The 23,159-nt window shown below is 41.0% G+C and overlaps 1 protein-coding gene across 3 annotated transcripts; it reads left to right on the top strand.

Moving 5' to 3' along the window:
- Positions 1–3,944: 3,944 nt before the first annotated feature.
- ppp2r5ca (protein phosphatase 2, regulatory subunit B', gamma a) lies at positions 3,945–22,767 on the top strand. 3 transcript variants are annotated; one of them, XM_030044371.1, is made up of 14 exons: positions 3,945–4,129; positions 11,034–11,233; positions 13,850–13,960; positions 14,372–14,464; positions 14,780–14,910; positions 15,085–15,144; positions 15,413–15,521; positions 15,982–16,035; positions 16,866–17,036; positions 17,250–17,377; positions 17,993–18,094; positions 18,278–18,350; positions 19,005–19,086; positions 19,831–19,965. In XM_030044371.1, the coding sequence occupies exons 1-13, from the start codon at positions 4,036–4,038 to the stop codon at positions 19,068–19,070; spliced, it is 1,392 nt and encodes a 463-aa protein (XP_029900231.1). In that variant the 5' UTR covers positions 3,945–4,035; the 3' UTR covers positions 19,071–19,086; positions 19,831–19,965. The 3 variants fall into 3 exon arrangements, with proteins under 3 accessions (XP_029900231.1, XP_029900229.1, XP_029900230.1); XM_030044369.1 differs by having other exon boundaries at positions 3,946–4,129; positions 18,970–19,086; positions 19,831–22,767; XM_030044370.1 differs by lacking the exon at positions 19,005–19,086 and having other exon boundaries at positions 3,946–4,129; positions 19,831–22,767.
- The last annotated feature ends 392 nt before the right edge of the window (positions 22,768–23,159 follow it).

The raw sequence follows: 23,159 nt of genomic DNA, 5'->3' as shown, positions 1-23,159 counted from the left end.
CTGTTAAATTCCTCAGTTAGTACTGCCTTTTGCCCTCAAAATTTGCTCCCAAATTTGGCCCCAGCATTTAACCTTTCATCATCCGCTTAATAATTCAACTATCCTGCACTATCCATCATCACTAAAGGCCCACCAGATACAGACTGAGACGATACCAGTTGCTGTTTTTATTTAACCATGTTGATGCTGGTCCTGGGATGAGACGGTGAGGTCAAGCTTTTCAACATTAACATCAATCTTTCATGGCTTCTTTGTTTACACACTGCATTACAGGCCGGATCTTGCCTAAATGGTTTCCTGTAAACTATACTCTCATACCTGGATGAGTTGGATGACGCTACAGAGAAACAGTAGCACTAGCTTAGCCTTACACTCTGAAGGGACAAGCAGATATAATGATCGACATGGTAATTCAGGGGTAAACATGTATTTTCTACCAGATGATAATAATAACAAACTTTATACATATATAGCAGCTTTCTTAAACAGAGTCTACAGAGTGCTTTCCAATAAAAACAATAAAAAAGCGCAATCTATGTAAAAATAATAATAATACTATCAGAAGCAAATGATAAATCAACAAGGCAATAAAATACAGAAGGGAAGATTGATATGGTATTTTATAAACATGCTTGTTGTCTGTGTGTTTTGAGAAAAAGGAAAGATGAAACATGACAGGATCGACCAAAAAACATTTGATTTTTTAAAAATGCTACACATGACCCTTAAGTCAGTCGGCAGCAGTGATGTGAATGTACATGCAAGTACAGGTTGAGCCTTGAATATTGCCGCAAATTTACACTCCTGACAGCTCAAGGCCTGCTCGATGGCCTCAGGTCCTGCACAGAGGTCAGATGTAATCAAGTTAACAACTCAATCGCTGAAAAAGTAGATGCCAGTAAAGTATCGTAAATCTTTGGGCAATAGTTGACTGACCAGTAGTGGGAGAGCTGCACCAGGGCACAGATATAGAAAAGGAAAATAAGGACAACACAAGTTAATGGATTTGCTTATAGCTACAAGGGCTACCCATTTGTAGAGGGCAGTCTTGAAATGGCTCTTCAGTGCCTTTGTTTTCTTTCTACATTGGTGTGTGTGTGTGTGTGTGTGTGTGTGTGTGTGTGTGTGCAACAGAGGCACAGAGAGGGGAAGCATGATGCTGTATCAGTATCAGATTGACAGCCACTAATGTGATATTGCAAAAATGTACACATGTTAGTTGGGTTACATTTTTGGGACATTTTTGCTCAGTATTTGTCTTTCATGACCAGTGATCTCTGACTGTATGTCCTTGTAGATGACTTACAAGTGTGGACAAACTTCTGTGATTCTTAGTAGTGTATTTCCTATGTTGTAATAAATGTTAGTAAATGACGAATTTGTTCTCCAGTGGCTCTCTCTCTCTTGGGATTGTGCTGCCATCTTCTGGCTGAAAATTGTAGTGCTGTCATGACTTGGTCTCAATTACTCAGCTTTTAAAAACTTGGTATGTTCTATGTTATTTTAATAAAAATAGATATTTGTGTATAGATCTTCATCCTAACAAGTCATTTATTCACATTCAATGTTAAAATCATGTTTGTTTTGTTTTGTTTTTTCAAAAACAGTGGGATAAGATAATCCCTCATTTTTCCAAAAAAAGTTTTGAAATTGAATTGAGTTTTGAATTTTTTCTGGGACCCAGTTTAAATATGTTGAAACAAGACAAAATAAGGGAGATCAGACCACTAGTATCAAGAAGATGACGTTTAATTCAAGAAAATTCTGGAAACAAGTTGATTGGGATTGGAAACAAGTGTTTCCAATACTTGTTTCCAAAAAGCAAGTGAAAAAAAAAAATCTGAAGCCATAAACAAACCCAACCAAACCTGCTGACCAATAGGAAGAAAGTAGCAGCGTTCAAAAAAGCCGGCCACCTTCTTTAGGGTGTCTGTGTAGTTGTCATGGCTGTGGAATGTAACAGCACCTCTTGGAGAGGGCTTGGCCCCTCAGTGAGAGAATGCCTGGTGTGAAAACTGCTCAGTGATAAACTTGGCCTTCCTCTCCTCTCCTGTCCTCTCAGGTTGAAGTGCTTTTGAATATATTTCTCTATGATGTGTGAAAACAACATTAGCGGGTTATTTGTCATCAAAGTTTGCACTCATAATCAATTTCAGAGTCAGTTTTGGCAATGGGATGGAAAAGTGTTATTAAATTGATGTTTACTGATATCAATGAAAGACTGTATGCATATTGATGCCACAGACAACCACAAACTGTGTATGTGTCTGTGTGTGTGTGTGTGTGTGTGTGTGTGTGAGAGAGAGAGAGAGAGAGAGAGAGAGAGAGAGAGAGAGAGAGAGAGAGAGAGAGAGAGAGAGGGGAGAGAGAGAGAGAAGGTTAGATATAAACAAGATGAAGGATTTGGCTCACCTGCTTCATAAATAGGAGAAATACATGGCCTGACTTTTGTTTTTGTTTTGTTTTTTTCAGCCAACAAAAACTGATGTACATTTCTGACTGAAAAGTGTCACCTCACCACAATATTATTTTGTGTGTAGAATCACGTTTCACAGCCTCGCAGGGGAAGTGGTTGTTAGTGGCCTTGCCCTTGAGCCTCAGGGTTGTGAGAAAGTTGGTCGGCCTTGTGGTGTGACTGCGGTTTCCCCCACACGTGTTTTCTTGTGTAAATCACATCAACTTAGAGGAAGCTGCTTTAACATTTGTACCCTAAGTTTTGGTTTTGGCTGCTTCATGTTCCTGCCATTGGCACGCATATTCTACATTAACTATTCACAAAAGGAATATTACTGTTTAATGAAATACAGTCAATAAACATTACACCATGTCGAATTTAAAGTGTGATATCTGTCTTGTAGGATATGCAAATTGCTTTAAATCTTCAAAACAGCCTTTTAAATCACTAGATGAACTTTCAGACATGCGGGGAATGCTGGGCCAAGCTGCAGCAGTTTCCTGCTGTCTGTATTTTTTTCTTTTCTCTCGCATTTATTTCCTGTTTACGGTTCATTTTACTCATCTTATGCAAGCCACTCAGAATGAAATAAAACAACAAATTGTATTATTGTCCCGAGAAGCGTTTCAGTCATAAAAGCTTCTTAAAGGGTATATTACATTAAGTCAGTGAAGGTAGTCATTTGTAGCTACATTTTAAAAGACAAAAGACCCTGAACTGCACTTTTTTCTCCCAGAGGGGTCTGTGTGTAGGAACTGCACACTTATCAGGGGTGGACTGGGTGTGAGCAAACTACATAGGTAGTGGAGGATTATTCCATTAAGTTTTACGATGCCATTTTTTCCATATTTAGCACTGTACTGTAGATTGACATGGTCTTTCACCTGATATAGTGAAAAATCACACGGTGGTTTAAAGTCTAGGCCAGGCTCTTGTCATTGGAGAGTAGAGGGGGCTGAGTCCCAAAAGTACTGTCCTCAGTCCCTCACAGTGTTTCTTCCTTCTCCCCTTCTGTTCCCCACCAAAGCCAAAGCCAAAGCCAAAGAATCAAGGCCCCTCCCTTCTGACCTTCTCTTCCACCTCCTTTTTGAAAAAGCACCAAGCAGAGGACAGGAGAAGACAGTGAAAGACTTTGAAGATTCAGCCAGGGCTTCTCTCAAGGCAGAGTAAGTTATTCCCAGCCTCTTATCCTGGGTCAGATTATGTGTAAAGCCCTGCTGATGGTGTGACTGTGAAACGGAGTGAAGTCAATCTGATCTGAGGTCTGTAGCAGCGCCCGCCTTGAAGCGAGTCACCAGAGAGCAGTGAGTGGGGAGGCGGAGCCGGGACAAAATTCCACTGCATGTCCCGCCCCCTCTGCACCCACTCAGCCAATCAGCCTCTCCCTCTCCCAGCAGCCTTTGCTTGTGTTGCTCCAGAGCAGCTTGAGCTCAGCCAACCAGCTGTCTCCTTCCCTGCTGACATCACTAACTAGCTAGTTCCCTCCAGCAGCAGAGAGCTTCATTTTCTGATCTGCTTTTGTGCTAAAATGGAGGCTGGCCTCTCGCCCTGAGTGGATCGCCTTCCTGGTTGAGGTTTAGATGTTGACATGCAATAAAGCTGGAGACAGGATGGTTGTGGATGCACCTAATTCCAATGGGCCTTTTCAGCCGGTGGCTCTTATGCACTTCAGAGGTATGTAAGGACAAATTATTCTTCCTGTATTGTCCTAGGGAATTAAAGGAGCGAGGGAGAGAGAGCTGTGTGCTGCTCTGCTCCTGTTCCCCTCCACTGGTTACTGCTCGGTTAGTCAGCATTCAGCCGTTTTAGATAAGACCCTTTGTTTCTTTAGATAGGCAGACTGGAAAGGAGTCCTATTGTGTTTGAAAGGGAACCGAGGAGTGGTTGTTTGTAAGGCTTGTGTGCATAGATGTGAGACAAGGGAGCTGCATAAAAAGCTGGTTTTACTAGCTAGCTACCCTCTCTGCCCATCCCCCCGCCAGCCTAGTGATGTCAAAGGAAGTGAGGTCATAGCCTAGGGAAGGGTTTTCTACCTAGTTCTTCAGGTGTAGGACTGTATTTGCGTGTTTCTCTGTTTATGTTCGCAATTTAGAAAGGTAGCTCTTGAGAAAATGTCAAATACTGGGGATTTACTTCTCTCCCCCATCTTCTCGGCCTCACTGTGCTCTCACTGTACTCCCTGGGCCAGGGTTTTTGTCACACTCCAGTTCATCTGGGCACAAATTGACTAGAGTGTGTGTAGGCTATAGACGGCCACTGCTCTGCAGCAGGCAGCAGCCCCCTTCTCCACCTCCCCACCCTTTTCCCTTGTTACCCTCCCCACTGTGGACGACATGCCACCGCTAAAATAGCCTTGGGTGCCTTCGGAAGACACAAAACCAGACTTTTGAACGTCTTTCACAGGAGACTCAATGAACAAAGGGCAAGCCGAAGTCCATGTATTTATTTATCAGCAAAGCACTGGTGTGACCCGGCCATCTTTGACAGAGCAGGGCAGCAACATCTAAGATTACAACAACATCTCTTAATGTGTGTACAGTGTGCAGTTGTGTTAGCACTGTACTCTGGTGCAGCCCAGTGTTAGATGAAGCCGGGGGCGATTATTGATTACACTCTATTGGAGCCACACGGACGACTGCATTGAATGGCAGCTGTGTTGGTGAACAGTCAATCTCTACCTCTCACTCTCTCTCTCTCTCTCTCTCTCTGGATGGCGTTTGCTCTCTGTCTGTGTTTCCTTGAGACACAAAACGTCATCTTAGTAATAATGACCGCAAGCGGCTGCTTCTCACCAGTGGCTCAATGACAGTACAAGCTCCATATTGTAGACGTGACTGTGTCTGCAAGTACTTAATGCCTTTGCCAATTTATCAAACACCTTTTTGCATACAGGACAGAGATCCTGCAGCCGGCACCCTCTGTGTGTCCTGGTTGCAGTTTCAGGTCATTTGCCTACAAACCACCCAGAACAGTTTTTGATAAATCAAATGGAACCGCCAAACTAAGACTGTAATAGGTTGCTCATGCGCCTTTGACATTTTATTGCATTGTTTTTCTACATAGCTATTAATAGTCATCAGCTGATTTTGAGATTGATCATAACACCTCATCAGTGAAGTGTATTTGCCAAACCAATGCTAGCTTGCAGACTGGCAGCTGTTTTGACTCTCTGTTCATTTGACCCATGTGCAGAGAAAGTTGAGTCTGTGATCCCACTGTGGTTCCAATTATTTATTATCTTCATAATGGGGGCATAAAGATAAATTTTGCCTCTGAGATACCACATTCACGTGTGTGCACAAGTTCTCTTGCAACCCTTTTAAGGCTTCCATGAGTTACATTAATAGGAGTCACATTGTGGTTCCCTTCAGTATCACAACACTGGGCCTTTATCTGTTACACAACAAGCCACTGGGTATTTTAGGCCTGTACAGAAAATTTATAACACAGACAGACTCATGTAATAGGAGCAGTGTAAGTCTGACATGGGTGAAGTGGGCAGGGGTGCAAGGCATGGGAACACATTCCAGTCCAGTTTCAGGTCCCACTGCAGTGTCCCAGGACAAATTACAAAATGCCTCACACCCACGAGCCTTATGCTAGAGAAGGATGATTCGCTGAAGAGTTTGGTGGTCTAATCATCCTCTTGCTGTGTTCTAGTTGTCTCTGGCACTCTGGGTTTTAACTGATGCACTTCAGCTGCTCTGAAGAACTGCACTTGATGAGCAGTCGAACACTCAAGTGTTTCATTCGCAATTGTCCACTTTGCAAATCAGCTTTGAGCTGAAAAAAAAAAAAAAAAAAAAAAACCCCTCACACATGATTCCACTCCATCTCAAGGAAACGGAAAAATTCAGTTACCTTCCATAATGAGGTTTACGCTAATGCCATAAAAGCTGTTAGAGTGCGTGACAACTTGTTTCGGATTGCACAACTCCCATTTTGAATGAAACTCTTCGAGCAGAATGAGAGACACATTTGTTTACATCATGTGATCTTCACCTGGAAGGCATGTGTTTGAGTTGGGACTGTGTCTCAGATGAAGCTGACTCTCATATGCTTTCTTAAACAGGAGTGCCAGCATTCAAAGTGTTTTCCTCTTTGTGACGGCGACAACACCCTTGGCTGTCAGATCTTCATGGAAATGACCAATAATGGCATCTCCAAACATTTAGCCTGTCTCCTCTGGAATTCCCAGCCTCTCACTGTCATCCAGATAAATTGGCCAACTTGAAACTGACACTGCAGAAGTGTGTGTGTGTGTGTGTGTGTGTGTTACGTACTGTGTGTGCTTGTGTGTCTTTGCCAAGTCTCCATTATGTCTGAATACCATATCTCTCATCTTACACAGAATCTGTCCATTTGCAAGAATGTGAAGTAGCTATATGTGTGTGTTTGTGTGTGTGTGTGTGTCTTCACTATTCTGTCTTCCAGTTGCCATTCTTTTTGTTAATTCACTGAAATTGGGACAAGAGCTAGTTCCCTATTATTTCCCAAACAGTGTCTATATATTAAGTTTTTCCAACACTGTGTTTTCTGTCTCATTATTGTGAACACTGGGGAGCCTTTCCTCACCTCCTTGACTAAATTGCTAAAAGAAATTCATGCCACTTCACCCTTATGCTAACAAGACAGGGGGGTAGTCTACCGTAGCATTATTATTAGAGGCCTGATTTATTTCTCTCAGGGAATAATATGGTCAGAATAATAATAAAATTCATCTATGAGAGTCCACTGTTACATAATTTTTATATTAATGGTGTTTTTGATGACTAAATGCTTAATCTCCCTTCATCAATTGCGTATTCTGTGGTCTCTTTCTCCACTGAACTCTGTTCTTTAGTCATGAATCGTAATTTATCTCATAACCTAATTTGGTTATCTCGCCAAGCTGAAATCTCCAGCGTACAGGTCACAGCACAATCAGAATAATTGCAAGAAAGGAGACTCATCTTTTATCTGTGATCTATATGGCAGGTGTATCTGACCTAATTTGGCTCAGGCGTGGTATAATGGCATCCTCATTGTGATCAGACAGCCTCAGGGCCTCGGTGCACATTCGAGTTTCAAAGCCACACCCTTCCCTGATTGCTAGCTATGGGGTTTAGGAAGCCTGGCAATCAATGCACTGCCTTAATTGACTGAGATTCGATACACTTCCACAGACTCTTCAGTGCTAAAGAGTAGTGTTTTTTTTTCATGTAAGGGTGACATAATTTTGCCCCAACACAGTGGATATGCATGGTGGACATAGTTTTGGTTGCAAAGATCTGGCAAATCCCAGTGTAAGCCTATGTGTCATGCACATGCAGGCACAGCTTGCAAGCAAAGCTAACCTCATACTAGGTAGTGGACATTGTGCAGCTTACCATGGGAGACACTAATGGAGGTACACACATCAGTCTTTCCAGCAAAGCAACCAGCCGTTGGGAAGAATGGACCGAGTGGGAACAAGTTGTTTCGATGGAGCTCTTATCAGCACCGCATGCAGCTGCTTCTGTCTGCTAAATGTCCCTCGCTGCCCGCCTCCTTTCTCCACACCTGAGTTAGGAAAAGGAATACCCTGACATTAACAATTTGCCTATTTTTACCACAGTGCAGGCCAGGACATCCAAAAGGGAAATTCAGGTCATTCAGGGAAGAGACACTTTACTTAAAGCACTTGAAAAAATGGTTCTCTAGTAATCACGTCTGTTCTTTGGTGAGCATTATCTAATTATACTTATTATTTCATGGCTCCACAAACATTTTCTGTGTATTCAGGAGAAACAATACATTCCCACCAACTAATATTATGTGCAGAATATGTGCATGTCTTTGCAAAACACTATGTGTCAAAATGTGCTAGACAATTTCTACATTGGCACTTCATTTAACTAAAATAAAGGCATAATTGCATTTTTAGCAATCCTCATTGAAATCAGATGGTAGAGCCAGCTGGACCATGCTCATAGTCATGCCGGCCAGCTGGATCACGCCCATACTCAGCAATACTCATTGTTTTCAAACGAGGACGCTAGCTAGTGAGCTGCACATTATGGGGAAAAAATTGCAAGATGATAAACTTTTGAGTCAAAAATGCTCATATGCTTGTTTCAAGGCTAAAAGCTGCAGAAAAAAAGTAACTGATTGAAGCTCCTAAGTGGTGAAAAGCACTGCAGTTGTTAAGACATAAGTAAATATGAATAGTGGACAGTAAACATTATTAAACATAAAATACAAAACTGTAAACTAATGAACAGTAATGTTTAGATTCTGTTTTGCATGATTAGGTTCTGTTTCACAGGTTAATATTTAGTGTTGATTGTGAGCTTTTGGTGTTTTGTGGTACGTGGTCGTAGTTGATTTGCTATACCGCTCTTTACGGTGTTAACTGAGGTGTTGGGATGAATTGGTCGTTTGCTTCATGTTTCCACAACCATAAGACAGTTTTTACTTAATACTCGAGAGTTTGTGGTGCACCTGCTCTCCTGTGTCTTCATTCATTTTAACATAGTTACCAACTTTGCGGTGTTCCTCACTTGTTCCAGTTGGCGTCTATCCTGCATTCTTCCTGCTATCTGCATATCACTTCATTTCTGGAGTTTGATTGCATGATTCAGTAAAGGGAGATGTCCTGCCTGCAGCAGCTGGTTAAAGAGGCCTCTGACTGGCCGACCGCTGCTGTAAGCCTGCCCGTGTGTCATCACACAAGTGTGCGGGGTAGAGAGGCAGGGGTTATGAAACATGAACTCATGCCAAATCATCTCTTCTACCTGCCTGATTCACAACGCTGCTAACACTGTCAGAGTGTGAACATGTCACCATATTTCTTTTTATCTTGGTAACGGTTTATAAGTGCACTATACAAAACTGAGGGTAGTTTGAAATGAGGTCTTTTTAAACTTAATTGACTGATTGTGATAGTGAGAGTTGCTGAAGTTGACTTCTAATAGATTTAACTATAAGCAGCTATCATGAGACCGTTGTGTTTTCGGTGCTGAAAGGCCAAACTGTTTTAATTCTGTCAGGAGGGAGTAACCTTAAGCTAATTCACATAAATTAAGAAATCTTAATAATGTTGCAAGAATAGTAATAATTTTGCACCACCTTACCTTAAAGAAAGGTAAACATTATACACAGGTGTGATAGAGACACAGAGAATGAGGACTAGACTACTAGGACGTCCCTCCTTGATGTTAAAGCATCTGATCAAATGGTCAAGTGTTATCCATACTGAACAATTAGCTGTTTTATGTTCAGACTAAAAATAAAAAATGATAACACTAATAACAGTAGTGACATTTAGCGCTGACGGCACCAGTCTCCCTTCAGGAAAAGAGTGACTAAGCCAGCGTGAATCAGGTTTGCTACAGTTGAAAGCAGCGCTGAAATAATTCAAGTCAGGCAATAGAAAACTGAAAATTACAATTTAATAATCGAGTAAATAATAATCAAATAAATAATAGTAATTTAGCAAGTAAATATAGCAAACAGTTGCTAGTTACAGTTTCACAAATGCTACAGGTTGCTGTCCTCTCTCCATTTCATATCATTATAAAATGATAAGTTTTACTTACTTGTAACTGATGATGGCCATTTATATTATTTTACACATTTTATAGACAAAATTATCAGTCACTTAATCGAAAAAATAATAAATACTTTGATTTTTAGAGGTTTGTTCAGTCACAAACATGTAAGAGAGGAAGAATTACTCTCTAACATGTCACACATATTCAGGTTATATCATCTTTATTTATTTATTTATTTTTTTACTATGTAATCCTGATAGTCATTTTCAGGGTAGTGGAGGTACAAGTTCAGATTTTCCTCAGATGCGACCGCCAAATAAAGGTAATAATAAACAGAGAGACAAGGTACATATTTTTTTTTTTTTTTTTTATGACTATAAAATTGCGGTGTCACTTTAAGCTGTTGCGTACATGACAGGAATGCAGAGTAACAGGAGTGGTTATTTCCTCTATGTGTTGTCATGTGTAGAGTGTTATCTCTGGCATAGATATTTTTTTTGGTTTGTTTTGTTTACAAGACTGTACCCTCGAGGCCTCTGCTGGAGATGAAGGGAAACAGGAAGTCTTGAAACCACCGTGGCTAAACATAACAGCAGACTTCTGCGGCTGTGTTTTGTTTACAAGAATATCTTTTTTAATGTGTGAGTGTGTATGTGTGTGTGTGCTTTGTTTCCAGTGGCGGTGATTATTCCAGATGCTGGGCTGTGACCGTTCACTCAGTTCCCAAATCACTCACCTCCCTCTCCTTTTCCATCCTTTCTTTTCTCCTCTCCCAGTCTACCTTCCTGTCTCCTCCATCTGCCAATCTTAATTATTACTCATTTTGTCCTTTCCGTCTGTCTTATCGCGCCATATTTCATGTCACGTCGCTATTTTAACTGACATCCTTGACCCCTCACACTCTAAACATCCTTCAGTTCCCCTACAGTCTCATCCCCTTCACTGTATTTTATCACCACTGTGCTCCTCTTATGCTCTCACGCCTCCTTCATTTGTCCTCTGACTCTTTTCTCTGTATTTCCCGCACTTAAACACACCTCTTTTTCTTGTCCTTGGCTCCTCAGATGTGGCCCCGGCAGAGCAGGAGAAGCTCTTCATCCAGAAGCTACGGCAGTGCTGTGTTCTCTTCGACTTCCTGTCCGACCCGCTGAGTGACCTAAAATGGAAGGAAGTGAAGCGGGCGGCGCTGAGCGAGATGGTGGAGTACATCACCCACAACAGGAACGTCATCACAGAGCCCATCTACCCAGAAGTGGTGCACATGGTGAGTGGGTACTGGTGCTACGAGCTGGGGGTGGAACCGACGCTGGAGGTGGAGATGAAGATGAAACTGGGGTTTAGAATAGACACAGCTGGTGGAGAGGTTATGATAAAGAGACCGAACGGAGGGCGCCTCGGTGGCTCCCCTGGTGGAGCACGGACCACGTATTGAGACTAAGAGCTTACCCCAGCCTGGGTTGGAATCAGGCCGTTCGCTGCTTGTCATCCCCACTCTCTCTCCTGTATCAAATAAATCAGAAATACCAAAGACAACAGAGAGAGAGAGACTGAGAACTGAGCATGGATCATGTCTGGATAGATTGAACGTTGGGCTGGTTCAAAATCAATGGCGGGCAAAGTAAACAACCCCATTACCTCAGCAGAGTATAGATGTTCCTGGTCAAATAGTACTCCTTCACTACAGGTGAAAGCTGCTCAGTCAAAGTTTTACTTGAGTTAAAGTACTGGAGTGTTTGCTATAAGAAAAAAAAAAAAAAAAAACGAAAGTATTTCAAAAGTACACTTTCTTTTTAAATATCAACATATTGCTATATTGGTTTTACTAATGTACTTTGTACTGCCGGGTTAGTTGTTTGAGCTTTGCTAACAAAATGGGTTTTACTCTGACAGCCGATGTCTTGCTTGCGCTTGTTTCCCAGACTTGGATGACATATTTCCTTTTTTCCCTTTACGTCAAAACCCAGTTGAGAGCGGATACCGTGATTGGTTTTTGTCCTGTGAGGAACGCGGCGTTGGGCCAGTTGCTTTTTAGAAAAGAAAAAAAATTCCACTGCTGCCTTCAAGGCTGCGCTTAAATGTAACAAGTAACGACAACCTTCATAGAAATGTAGTGGAGTTAAAAGTAAAATGTTGGTCTTTGAAATGTAGCAGAATGAAAGTCATAAGTTTCCAAAAACACAAACACGTATGTAAAGCGCAGTACTCAGGTAAAGTGAAGTAAAGTGTACTTTGTCTCTGTCCACCACTGTTTGAAATGGAATGGAGCTTCCCCAGCTTGGCCAGATTTAGATGAGGCCCTCGGGTTGCAACAGAAGAGCTGGATTAAAGGAATACCTCACCCAAAAACTATATATTTTGTTTCATTTATTCACGCTGTGTTGTCCTGACCGTCCGATGAGAGGTTTCAGCTGCATGCCTCGCAGACAACACACAAGCTGCAACCATTTTTCATCTGTGACTTCGACCAGCAGGCGCAACAGGATATGAAAATGTTTGTTTCAAATCCTCACACTCTTTGTGCACCGTAATCCATGTCCTCACTCTCCATTTGAATCTTCTGCCTGACCCAAACCAATGCATTCTTACCAAAAATGACTAAATAAAGACTTTAGGAAGATACTCTCATCCCATGCACAACTGGCTTGCACACACTATCGAATCGATGACCCACAGGCTCGTACACTGACAGACAGACACCTGACAGACTGAAACACCTCAAGTAATTGATAAATGATACAAGTAAATGATACAAAATATATAGTTTTGGGTGAAGTATTCCTTTAAGTGATGTTTTAACAGCTTTATCACCACAACAGATTGTCTGCCTGCCGTGGATGAAGTGATTTGTTCAGGTTATTCAGCCCAGTTTGCCATTCCAGTCATATTCCTAGATTGAGGTGTGGCAAAAGCCTCTGAGGAGAGAAAAGAACAAATCTCAGGGATTATCATCTCTTTGAAACCTTTAGTGTAGTGATACAAAGAGCCAGGACTGGAATTGGAGCTATAACTGTAATGAAAACAGTATGGTCTACTAGGATCTGCTTCCCTCTCTACCACTCCTGACATTTCGCATCTTTATCTTTTTTCATCATCAGTGCCTAAATAGCAGCACTGCAACTGCAATGAGAACACTATGACATTTTCATTTGCAATTTCCTTTGCTGAATTAATGCACAGTCATCTCCACAGCCTGTTCGGGGTTGTAGTACATCATAACCCAGACAGTCTATCTACCTTGTAGCCCTTCTTTTCAAACAAGGCTCCCAGTGTTTTGCTAGGCCACCTGCACTGTCCCATGATCCGTCTGGCAGGGAACAGCAGCCCACAGGGGAGTCAGTTGACACTGTGAGACCAGAAACACAACACACTTGGATTATTGTGGGACAAACCTATAAGAGAAAAAAAAAAAAAAACAACAAAGACCAAGGTTGCAAGGATGTAGGCACACATATCCCTAGATAAATGATAAACTGTGATTTTTAAATACCTTAAAATAAAACATTTATTTTTGTTAACATAGCTGTCCTATTGTGAGTAGAGCTCTTGGTCGTACAAGGTAAATTAAATTTGTCATTCATGAGCCTTTCCTTGTGCAGCTGACTGGGGTCTCTTGTGTGGAAAGAGATTACTACTCCCAGTTTTGTTTAACCTTCTCACGCCGTACTTCTTGGTGAACCCAAACCAGACACAAAAAGGAATTCAACTAGACCGCGAACTTGGAAATAGATAGCATTCTGTCCAGTGGAATAAATTATTAACCTTTGATAAATATTTAGGCAGTCTCTCCTGTCTTTCTGTGCTCCCCAGGAACACAGACCAGTCAAGAAATTCCTCACATTGTTTTAAATATTATTTTTATCTCTCTCTTTTCTTTTCCCAGTTTGCGGTGAACATGTTCAGAACATTGCCTCCATCGTCCAACCCTACTGGAGCGGAGTTTGATCCGGAGGAGGATGAGCCCACACTTGAGGCGGCGTGGCCACACCTCCAGGTATTTTGTTAAACCAGTCATCCAATCATCCCCAATATTGATCGGCAATTTATGTCCCAGATACATTTAAAACTTGTCAACAACAACATTTTCAAGCACGATTGATTTGTAGAATGGTCTTATATGGTATTATTCTATCATTTGTATCATGGTATTTTATTGCAGTAATGTCTATATAGTATCACTGTGTTATAGTATCATATAATTATAGTAATAAAAGGATGGAGAACCAACACAGACACATGCACACCCAGAATGGAAGCAAGAATAGGTGCACACATACAGTAACAGTATGTGTATACCTGATATTTTTGCAGTGTTTTTGGACTGACTGTGTGTGCATCAGTAATGAGCAGCAACCGCATTTGTAATTCATTTGCTTTTTTTTTTCCTTGTTTGCTTCTCTTCCAGCTCGTCTATGAATTCTTCCTTAGGTTTTTAGAATCCCCTGACTTTCAGCCTAACATAGCAAAGAAATACATTGACCAGAAATTTGTAATGCAGGTAAGAACAGAATATTTACCCTTTCTCTCTCTTCCAATTTCAAGCAACTCAATGAAAAAAACATGGGAAGGGTGGTTCTCCAAAAAAAAAAAAAAAAAAACATGACTTGACCTCAATTATGCCACATTTTTATTAACAGTCAAAATCATTAATAAGATGTTTTGGCAAAAGGTCTTCAGGGCTTACTGCCATTTCCATGTTTTTTTTTTTTTTTTTCTCGTTGCCAATTTGCTTTTTAGATTCAAATGCATAAAACGCTGACTTTTCTTACTTTGATGAGATCTAATATGATGAATAACTTTTGCTGCACTGTAGCTCCTAGAACTATTTGACAGCGAGGATCCAAGAGAGAGAGACTTCCTCAAAACGACCCTCCACAGGATTTATGGAAAGTTCCTGGGGCTGAGGGCGTACATCAGAAAACAGATAAATAACATTTTCTATAGGTGAGTGCCATTCCTCCATCTGCACTGTACATTTTCTATAATATAGACAGTATATGCTACATGACCCAACATCCAATCAGCCTCTTAAGACAGATGAATCACTACTGAGTCACTTAATTTGCTGATGAATAAAAGATCTGTGTATTATGCTGCTGAAAAAATCTGTTTCTGCAGGTTTATCTATGAGACAGAGCACCATAATGGCATAGCTGAACTACTGGAAATACTTGGAAGGTATGGCCCTCAACTAAAGGCATAAAGTTATGTAATGATTATAAAGAATAAAGCTTTAATGGCCCTTAACCCTGATGTCCATACTGTTTGTGATTACAGCAGCTGACTAAGTTTTTTTATTTTCTTTTTTTTCGTTTTTAAATCTTATTTAAAACATGATCACTTGCTAATTGCCAGCTCTTGTTTTTCTTCTTGGCTATTTCATTATGCTAAACAATTCCTCAGATGCTTTAAATTATTCTGAAAGTTATTTTTGTGCATCCCGCAGTATAATCAACGGATTTGCCTTACCACTCAAAGAGGAGCACAAGATTTTCCTATTGAAGGTTTTATTGCCTCTGCACAAAGTCAAATCACTCAGTGTCTACCATCCACAGGTAACATCTGTGTTTGTGTGTGTGTGTGTGTGTGTGTGTGTGTGTGTGTGTGTGTGCGTGTGTGTGTACGCCCCTGTTTAACTAGTATGTGTACTAAACCAGGGTAAAATTTTGTTGAGTACATAGTGAACCATGAGGAGTTTATCCATTCATCCATATTTTAGGCGCTGCAACTATATAGCAACATAAATCTAGTGCACATCAGCGAGTTAAATTATTCAGAGCCAGCTCAAATATTTTGTACCTATGCCTGCTTTTGGTACAGTGTGTGCAGGTCCTCGCCAGTCCATCCCTCAGGCACCCTGCATTTCTTTGCCCTAGATCAAATGGTGTGTCAGCTGCCTTATCTCACTCTGTGTTACCTTTAGTTTGCTTGTGTGTGAAATCAGATGCACGCTCCTTTGAAGGTTTCCTAATATCGTTGTGTGTGTGTGTGTGTGTGTGTGTGTGTGTTTTGCAGCTGGCCTACTGTGTGGTTCAGTTTTTGGAGAAGGACAGCACTCTAACCGAGCCGGTATGTCAGATTCGAAATGGGAGAGTGTTTTACATTTCATTGAATATTCAGAGCTACTTCACTGCGGGTGAAACTGATTTTAAACAACTTGGTTTGCTCGTGTTTTTGTGCAAGATTGTGAGATGCTAAATTGATTTTTGGTTAGTGCACTGATAGTTTTGTGTCCGCATATGTTTCTGCTGTCTGTTTTGCATTAAAACCAACTGCAAAATCAGTTCCCTTCCACGACAATAAAGTGATTTATTAATTTTCTGATACTAGGGATACATGATAATAATCAGCATGGTATTGGTATTGGCAGATATTTGCTTTTAAATGAACTATGTATCGGCCCAAAATAAAATGTCAAATTTACCTTGGTTGTGGCTGTCATCAGGATTGTCTAAGGGAGAGCATCATCCAAACCTTTTTAAGTAGGCTGGATCTTACAGTTTTGTTTGAAAGACAAGGTTTTATGAAATATATATGGCATGTTTCACATAACCTAAGTTGAAGTAGTTTTCTTATTTTGCCCAGTGAGTGTGTATATTTTGAAAATCATCATATTTCATCCCTGTGTCTGCCAGTGGGCCTTCACAATAAGAGCAGGTATAATAAAATGTTAATTCCACTGCAGGAAAGACTTGATGCTCTCTGCACTTTGGTGGAAAAAACATGTGCATATATCAGTATTGGTGTTAGGCAAAAGAGTTGGAAGATATCGACAAATCAGATATCCAGTATCATGCATCCCTAACTGATTTGTGTACTTTCCTCACGCACCGCCTGCTCATTATCTTAACTAATTAGTAGTTCAGTACCATCGTCATCTTCTTTTACCATCTCAACAGGTGGTGATGGCTCTGCTGAAGTACTGGCCTAAGACACACAGTCCCAAGGAGGTGATGTTCCTCAACGAGCTGGAGGAGATCCTGGACGTCATTGAGCCGTCTGAGTTTGTCAAGGTGCAGGAGCCGCTCTTCAGACAGCTGGCCAAGTGTGTGTCCAGCCCCCACTTCCAGGTAACCGACACAGACAGACCAAATGACCGTCGCATCACAGCACAGACGCACACACCATGAGGGGCGGGGGAAAAAAAAGTTATTTTGTCACTCTGGCTTCTTAGCTTGAACTGCAGCTTTGCAGTCTGTCACAGTCAAGATTTGGCCGGTCAGCCGCAGGTAGTGGCGACGAAGCGTTGGCCGAAGGTGTGTGAGCATGTGTGTTCTCTGCAGGTGGCGGAGAGGGCTCTGTACTACTGGAATAACGAGTACATCATGAGTCTTATCAGTGACAATGCAGCAAAGATCCTACCAATCATGTTCCCTGCCCTGTACCGCAACTCCAAGACCCACTGGAACAAGTAAGACACACAGCTGTAGCATCTGCACACCACACATTTCACACTGCACTTTCTTCTGTTGCATCCCTCAGGACTGACCTCAGCCAGTCACACATAATCCCAATGCTAAAAAAAATGTGCCTCTTCATTCAGTGATCCATCTAGTGTGTGGATATTTGAGCTTTGCTGCATGCTGCATTTTCAAGAAACATCAATAAAGTAGCTCTCTGGAAATATTGATCATAATAATGCCTTCTGTTACTCCACATCACTATTTTACTCAGATCCAGGTTTCTGTATATGTGATTAATGTTCCTGCCTTTAGTGCACAAGTCTAAGCTTGCAGAGAAAATAAACCATTCTGTCACTTCTGGAAGTCGATAGGGCTTTATTGCCTCCAGCTGTATGACCTGTAAATTGAACATAAAACAATATTTATTCTAAGTGAAATTTCATAGCCTCATTGTCATTAAGAAATGTGAAAGCGCTCCAGCTAAATGTCTCACCAGCTGAACGTTATTATTAAATGCACTTGAGTGTCATTCCTTGAAACTAAATTATGGGGTCATGACACACACGTTGAATGTAAGTGAACAACAATGACCTTTGTGTGTGTGTGTGTGTGTGTGTTCACAGGACCATTCATGGCCTCATCTACAATGCTCTGAAGCTCTTCATGGAGATGAATCAGAAGCTCTTCGATGATTGCACACAACAGTTCAGGGCTGAGAAAAATAAGTATGCACAACAGACGACCTGCCCACTCAGCACAGATTTTTTAGAAAATATTTGTTATGACACGATTGAAAACAGACTTAACACAGCAGTTCGATTTGTGTCATCGCTGGGTTTTAAATTCAGCTGTGGACACGTTGACCCGGCGCAGAATGGTAACATGTGACTCGGTGCTTTGCTCAACAGAGAGAAGGCCAAGTCAAAAGAGCGGGAAGAGGCTTGGATCAAGATTGAGAACCTTGCCAAATCAAATCCACAGGTGAGCAGGAGTGAAATAATTTGCAAACTATCTTTTTTTTTTATCCTTATTACCAAAGTGTGTGTGTGTGTGTGTGTGTGTGTGTACTTATGTGTTGTGTTATCCTCTAGAACCCAGTTTTGTTGCTGGATTGCAGTGTCCTTTTCAGTCTTACCTTGTTTAGGTCTGCTTAAACTCACATCATTTATACTTTGGCTAGATATTTCACAGATATTCCACCAGCTAAGACACTGGTTAAGATGGAAACATCTGGTTGCTCTATGAAACTGCTTAGTTGTGGTGACACCCTAACAGTCTTTGCCTAATGTACTTGATACATCAGCATCCCCAACACCTGATAATGTGGTAACCCCATTTGATGTAATGAGTGGCTATCATATAATCAGTGCATGATGTAAGCTCCAATAAATCAGGAAAAGATACTGGAAGCATTTCCAGTTTTTGTTTCCATTCCTACACCCCAACTAAGGCTTGTTGAATTGGTAACTGCAGTACATTAGAGATGCTTTTTTTTTTCATTTTTCTAATGCTTCTTGATTCATTCTTCTTTGCATGCGACTGAAAGTTTTTTCTCCATCCTTTTGTGTTCTGTTTTTGTTTCTCTTTCTTTTCAACATAGTTCCTTATGTATGTTGATTCCTCTGACCTCAATAGTCCTGTAGCAATGGAGACGGATGTTCCGTTGATAGAAGATGTTCAGAGGTTAAAAAAGACAGTTGAGGAAGGAGCATCTCAGGTAAACCTGACTTCTCTCTGTCTCTATGCATCTCTCTTCTCACGCTGTTTACCTTATCAAAGCTTGCAAATTCTTTTAATCAAAGCCTCTCGTAGCTCACTGATTATTATAGCTGTATACTTTCTGCATACATTTTAGTTGGTCGTGGCAGGATCTGCACTAACCCACAAAGTAGCATAGCTAGCAGGAACAAGTCTTGCCTTGGACTGAACACTGGAATCAAGAGCTTTCCTTGTTGTACGTCTGCTTCCCCTTGCATGTCGTCTTTGTACAAGAACTGTGTTGTTCTGTATGTAATTGAAGGCTATTGTCTTACACTAACATTCATACTTTTGTCCTGGTTTATGGCTGGCTTAGTGCGCTGTGCTTTCTTTCACTTAAGCCCAGATTTACTAAAACCATTAGTGGGTACACAAACATTGTTTCAAGTCAACATTAAATTAAGACTTGTCATTGAGGTCTTGAGCAGTCGGGGTTTATGTCATCGGTTTTGCACTCACCTTGTACTTTTTGAACACATTTAAGGCTTTAGTAAATCAGGGCCTTAATTTCAGTACCCAGTTTCCCTTCTGTAGAGTGAATTTTTATCTTGATATCTGTGTTTGTATCTGTTTATCTCTTGAACTTGTTACTCATCCCAACTATATGATTAGATCAGGGTTAATGAGACTTGTAGTCATTAATAAGATGACATTTGTTTATGTTATCACTAAGCCTGACTCTCCCCTGTTCTTCATCTGACAGTTGCAGCGTGAGCAGCGGAAAGAGCGGCCTATGGTGCGACGCAAATCTGAGCTGCCTCAGGATATTTACACCGCAAAAGCCTTGGAGTCCCACCGTAGAGCCGAAGACATGTTGACCACCCATGATGGACTCTAGTTCCTGTGACCTGCTGGCCCTCAGTTCAACTGCCCCCACTTACCCTCGACAGCCCCAGAGGCCTGAACAATTGGCTCTGGACTCTGTGCGACCCCGTCCTCCTCGCCCAAGTGCGAAAATCACATCGGCCACCTACGATGGACTCTTAATCCCTCCCTCTCTCCCATCACTCCCTCCACAATCTTTAGTTTCTCTCAACATCCCTGCTGCCGCTTATCCCCTCCTGGCCCTCGCCTATCAGCACAGCACATTCAGCACCCTGGGCCTGTGATCCACCTCCCTCAGATTTCTGCTTTCTCAGGTGTTTTTAATTTGGAGAGGAGCTGGAGTGTGATTGTGTGTCTTTTAGCCCTTTTCACATTCAGTTTGTTGTCAGTATATTTTCCCCATCCGTACCATCACTTCCCCTGCCTGTTGCTGAAGATTGCTTTATTACCCTTCCCTGCCTTCCTTTCTCTTTCCCTCTCTCCCTCCATCTGCTCTTGCGCTCATTGTAAATGTGGAACCTGGGAGTACGGATACCACAACATCGGTTCCTTCATTCCTTTTTGCAAACAAGTCCATGATGGCTTAGGCATGGAAACATAAGGACTGACTGACTCACTGTCAAAGGATCCTTTCTCGGTCTCGACTTGGTTTTCTTTTCTGTCAAAGGGAACAACAAAAATGCGAACACTGTTGGTTACATGAACGACAAGACACTTTTCCTTTCATCTGTTGTATTTTTTCTTCTTCTTTTTTTTTTTTTTTTTTGCTCAATCCCAGGGACATCTTGTCAGTGCCAAGACTGTTGTGTTCTTTATGTTAGGTTGTTTCATGGGTATGTTTTTATCTGTGGGACTTCAACAGGGACACTCTGGCTGAATAACGGTGTCTGTTGAATTGCCTTTGTTTTCGGTCGCTGATGTTTCACAAACGCTTTTCTAGTTTAGCACACTCAAGACCAACATGAGGCCTGTCCATAGCCTTGCAATGTCCAGGAAGATAGCGAGGAAGGGGGAAGTTGTCCCATGGACATCTGACACTTTCCACTTTATTGTTGTTTTATTGTGCCATATGCAGCTCTTTTATATGCTTAACTTCCTTAAGCCCACTGGCAATATTTGTGAAACAGAACATAGTGAAGCATTCACAGTTCAAACAATGGTACTTATTGTATTGAAGATTAGTAGATGGGAATGAGGAAGCTTGAGGTGCATGTATTTGCCTGCTGCTCGCCCACTTGTGTGTGTGTGTGTGGGGGGGTTCACTTGTTTTTGAGTTCTGTCTTTACCAAGTGACGAGGAATGGAGATTTAGGCGATAGGGAAGGTTGGCAGAGTGGAAGAGGTAAAAACTTGGGCTGGGATGCAGCAAGGAGATGCCAGCCCTCAGTTATAGATGATGGTTATATACCAAACAGAAAATCATGTCAAGGAAACAGAAGAGACAGGTAGAGGTGTGAGGTGAGTGCTGGTTTATGTACATTGAATGAGGATGATTCACTTGGCAAATTGGATAATGCAGTGTTCAGGTTTTTCTTTTCTGCTGAATGGGAGAAAAGCAAATAGAGAGAAGCTATGGAGAAAAAAGTCAGTAAGAAGGCATTTTTTTCTTACAGCAACCATTAATTAGAGATCATGGGTGGTTCAGATTCTCAATGATGATGATTAACACACACAATTAAAACAAAGGCCCAGGTGAAACTGAAAGGTGTCCCTAAAAGCACTTCTCCAAAACCTGAAGGATGTGGCATGTTTGTGTTGCTACCATTTGTAACGTCGGGTTTCCAGCATGTTTATTATTTTCTCTCCTTCTCACTGTGGAAGTTCTTTGGGGGTTGGGCGGTGTAATCTCTTAATCAGTACCATTGTTTGAACTAAGGAGATCTGCTAGGTTTCTTCATATTTGATGTGTTGTATTTCTTTGTCTTGTCCCTGGAGTTTTAGTAACTTGGATGTCAGTTTTTTGGGATTTTTTTTCGCCATTCAGAATGCCCAATGCTGAAATAGGTTGGCATCGAATGGCCACAAAAAATGCCAGATGCGGAAAATAAACTGATATCATGACTTGGCTTGTTAACTGTATTAATACTGTATTTGCTTGAATGCAAAAAGATGTAAATTAAAACTACCATGTTAAACATGTACCTTTTCCCCTGGAGGAATGACATTCACCAAACTGATTTATTTCTGTTGTCAAGGTCATTGCATTTATAAAAGAGTCCTGCTTGCTAGGAGAGATGTTTTATGGATTTTATGAGTTATGAGTCAGAACTGTTTGAGGTTCATTTTAGTTTTGAAAAATAAATCATACATGATTACAAGACAGCGGATTTAAAAAAAAAAAAAAAATGATTTGGTGGCTTTTTCTGATTCTGCAGGATCTTTCTTCTAGTTTTAACATATTATTTCCAAAATATGATAACTTAAAGTGTCCTTTTGTATGTGACCTGTACTATATGACTTCATTTAATATTGTATATATGATTTACTTTGTTTCATGTAGTGTTATATATCTAGATTAATTTTGTACAAATTGTCCCTCTGTACAGAATAAAACATCAATAGCAAGTGAAAGAAGTCAATGTGGCACATACCTTCTTATTTTCCCTTGTTGGCTGTACTTTCTGCAACATTAGGAGATGTTCTGCTATATATCTGTTACACCCATATTTCTTTTTTTCTATCTGAATCTGCAAAGTTTCCTCCCTCTTCTAAATAACTGACAAATGTTCATACCCATTGTGTGCTCCTATCACTGTCTTTAGTGGTGTAAAACTATATAGAACGAATAAAGAGATTATTTGAATTTATATTTTCAACCATGCATCCATTTTGGCTTTACTTTGACCGAAAGGGCGCACATCCTAAATATCTGTAAGGAAACACATTTACAGTCAGTTGGCTGTAGCGAGCAATGACAACTCACCTTTCAGATACCCTGACCTTATCAGAAGCTAATATTGACAATTAGTGTTTTTGCATGAAAAATAAAACATGCCTTTGTCAAAATCACATTAACTCTCATGAAATACAATGTAATTAATTTGTTTCAGTTCAAGGATGATGTCACTGTAGCAGATAGCACCCCTCACTAACACTGAGCGGTTTTGAACACAAGGGGGCGCCAAATAACTATTATATAAAGTCAACTCACTTGCTACTCATGCAGATCTTGATGTAGCTTTACTTTTCTCATTGATTATCTGATTGG

The sequence above is a fragment of the Myripristis murdjan genome, chromosome 22 (assembly GCF_902150065.1).
Source record: "Myripristis murdjan chromosome 22, fMyrMur1.1, whole genome shotgun sequence".
NCBI classification, from domain to species: Eukaryota; Metazoa; Chordata; class Actinopteri; order Holocentriformes; family Holocentridae; genus Myripristis; species Myripristis murdjan.
Note: the sequence above shows the minus strand (reverse complement) of the source record. Positions and strands in the feature narration are given on the sequence as shown.